Source organism: Micropterus dolomieu, linkage group LG21 (assembly GCF_021292245.1).
Source record: "Micropterus dolomieu isolate WLL.071019.BEF.003 ecotype Adirondacks linkage group LG21, ASM2129224v1, whole genome shotgun sequence".
In the NCBI taxonomy this organism is placed as follows: Eukaryota; Metazoa; Chordata; class Actinopteri; order Centrarchiformes; family Centrarchidae; genus Micropterus; species Micropterus dolomieu.
The window spans coordinates 22,325,448-22,328,643 of NC_060170.1; the positions used below are offsets into that span (position 1 = coordinate 22,325,448).

The window sequence follows — 3,196 nt, forward strand, 5'->3', positions numbered from 1 at the left end:
GTAATTGCCACATGGACCATGGGACCCAGACCCTCCCGTGGTCTGCTTTGCTGCGTTGGTAATATAACTTGTAAATGTGAAATTAAACTTAAACAGCATCATACTTTATCAGATCTTTCTGATCTGTTCTGTTTGTTTAATATGATATTATATATTTCAATATGACAAGAATTAATTCAATCAAGGTCATTCAATTTAGCAATTATTCGTTACAAAAAACAAAAATAACAAATACTGGTAACTGCAGCCAACCATAAACTGTATATAAAAAGCAGCCAACTGTTAAAATATATTATTAATCGTGCTTTTAATTTGAAATGCCTGAGCGGAACACCTATTTCAAAGCGCGTCACTCGTCTTCCACTTGCTCAAAGGTAACTTGGCAACGAGACGCGTCGCAGGAGCTAACGTTTTAGAGATTTTGTTTTTCACACAAAAGACAAGTTAAGACTTAATAGAAAGCGATTTAAACATAAAGTTTTTGTCGTTTAAATGAGGCTGAGTATACAAAATTGATAGGCTATTGTGGTGGTGGGTTTTCGGGTTAATTTATTTGCGAAATCGTTCATTGCCTAATGTTAGTCTTCGGCTGATTTGGTCTAATGTTACCTAAGTTAACTTTGCCACAAGCAGAGACGTGAAGTGTTTGATTAGACAGAATGTCAGATGCTGAAACAAAGGAAGAGGACAGGAGGAGTGCAGGAGTTAGAGAGGAAACAGAGACCAATGAGGAGGGTAGGAGGAGTGCAGGAGTTAGAGAGGAAACAGAGACAGAGGGCAGGAAGAGTGCAGGAGTTAGAGAGGACACAGAGACCAATGAGGAGGACAGGAGGAGTGCAGGAGTTAGAGAGGAAACAGAGGCCAATGAGGAGGGTAGGAGGAGTGCAGGAGTTAGAGAGGAAACAGAGACAGAGGGCAGGAAGAGTGCAGGAGTTAGAGAGGACACAGAGACCAATGAGGAGGACAGGAGGAGTGCAGGAGTTAGAGAGGAAACAGAGGCCAATGAGGAGGGTAGGAGGAGTGCAGGAGTTAGAGAGGAAACAGAGACAGAGGGCAGGAAGAGTGCAGGAGTTAGAGAGGACACAGAGACCAATGAGGAGGACAGGAGGAGTGCAGGAGTTAGAGAGGAAACAGAGGCCAATGAGGAGGGTAGGAGGAGTGCAGGAGTTAGAGAGGAAACAGAGACAGAGGGCAGGAAGAGTGCAGGAGTTAGAGAGGACACAGAGACCAATGAGGAGGACAGGAGGAGTGCAGGAGTTAGAGAGGAAACAGAGGCCAATGAGGAGGGTAGGAGGAGTGCAGGAGTTAGAGAGGAAACAGAGACAGAGGGCAGGAAGAGTGCAGGAGTTAGAGAGGACACAGAGACCAATGAGGAGGACAGGAGGAGTGCAGGAGTTAGAGAGGAAACAGAGGCCAATGAGGAGGGTAGGAGGAGTGCAGGAGTTAGAGAGGAAACAGAGACAGAGGGCAGGAAGAGTGCAGGAGTTAGAGAGGACACAGAGACCAATGAGGAGGGTAGGAGGAGTGCAGGAGTTAGAGAGGAAACAGAGGCCAATGAGGAGGACAAGAGGAGTGCAGGAGTTAGAGAGGAAACAGAGACAGAGGGCAGGAAGAGTGCAGGAGTTAGAGAGGACACAGAGACCAATGAGGAGGACAAGAGGAGTGCAGGAGTTAGAGAGGAAACAAAGGCTGACATCCTCAAGAGGACTGGACAGTCTCAAGTCTACTCAGCAACCAGAGACACACTTTTCCCAAAGAAGATAACTCATACTGGAACACATGCATTAGTAAGTATGTCTGGTAATTGGTAATGTGTGTATTTGTACAAAATGAGATCTATTTGTATATTGACCCCCTACAAGTGCAGACGAGTCAGTAAAATATTCACCACAAACAAAAGGTATTTTCATTAGACAAAAGGGTTATCTGAGAAACGTTCATTGGCTCTTAACAATATCTGCTCTTCTTTCAGTCACTGGAATGGGTATTTGGGATGAATCCCACTGTCCCCGCCTTCAGTATGCAAGACCATGATCATCTGGTGGTCCTCTATGCTGGAGCTCATGTTGGCATCATATACAATCACACCTCAAACTCCCAGCACATACTTCAGGTATAAATCACTTCTTTGTGAGGAATATGTAATAAAAAAGGAGATGAAACAGCATCCTTCAGATTTAGTCAGGAGCATGAGAAACATGGGTGGCTACAGATGTCTTTTGATAGTACTAACATGCCGGTTGCGTTGTTGATTTAAAAAGTGCACTGTATATAATCAATCTCCTCAGGGTCACTCCCGCCCCATCTCATGTATGTGTGTGAATGAAGACAGACGCTGGATTGCATCAGCTGACCAGGGGCCGAAAAGCACTGTGATGATATGGGACTCCTACTCGGGGTATATCTTTTTATTCAACATGTTAGCATTTTTTATGTATTAACTATTCTTCTTGATGGTAACCACATATAAATATTCCAGCATTCCTGTGCATACATTGTTCGATTGCCACCCAGAGGGGGGCGTCACAGCAATGGCATTTTCAAGAGACACAAAACATCTGGTAACCCTCGGGGCTGAGGAAGTTCAAGTGAGTACGAAAGCAGGGTTGGATTGGACAGAGTAAATGAAACATTACAGACTATATACTGTTGTTTAATCTAGCTTGCAAAATGTCCAATCAAGGAAAAAGTAGAGATGGATTTGTGATCTGTGGTTTTGCCAAGTAACATAATAATAATAATAATCCTTATTTGTAGAGCACTTTTCAAAAACAAGTTACAAAGTGCTTTAACAAGTGTAAAGAATAATACAAAAAAGATAAGAGCATGAAAATTTAATATAAAATTAGTAAAATACAATAAAATAAAAGGGATAAGTCAAATAAGATCGGGAAAAGCTCTCCTATAAAAGTATGTTTTAAGAAGGGACTTAAAAGAGTTCACCGACTCAGCCGACCTGATTTCCTCGGGCAGGCTGTTCCAGAGCCTCGGGGCCCTGACAGAAAACGCTCTGTCCCCTTTAGTTTTCAGTCGAGACTCTGGAACAGACAACAGACCTCTGCCCGAGGATCTCAAGGTACGTGCTGGTGCGTATGGGACTAAAAGGTCAGAAATATAACAAGGCGAGAGACCATGAAGAGCTTTAAAAGTGATCAATAGAATTTTAAAGTCAATTCTAAAACATACTGGGAGCCAG

At 43.1% G+C, this 3,196-nt stretch overlaps 1 protein-coding gene across 2 annotated transcripts in view; it reads left to right on the top strand.

Annotated features, from left to right (window-relative positions):
- The first annotated feature begins 373 nt into the window (after window positions 1-373).
- Window positions 374-3,196, top strand: part of cfap251 (cilia and flagella associated protein 251) — an 8,992-nt gene continuing 6,169 nt past the window's right edge. For both annotated transcript variants that reach the window (XM_046036029.1, XM_046036030.1), the window contains exons 1-4: window positions 374-1,787; window positions 1,973-2,113; window positions 2,289-2,398; window positions 2,480-2,588. In XM_046036029.1, coding sequence (XP_045891985.1) covers window positions 660-1,787; window positions 1,973-2,113; window positions 2,289-2,398; window positions 2,480-2,588 — 1,488 coding nt within the window. In that variant the 5' untranslated portion in view covers window positions 374-659. The remainder of the gene's footprint in view (window positions 1,788-1,972; window positions 2,114-2,288; window positions 2,399-2,479; window positions 2,589-3,196) is intronic.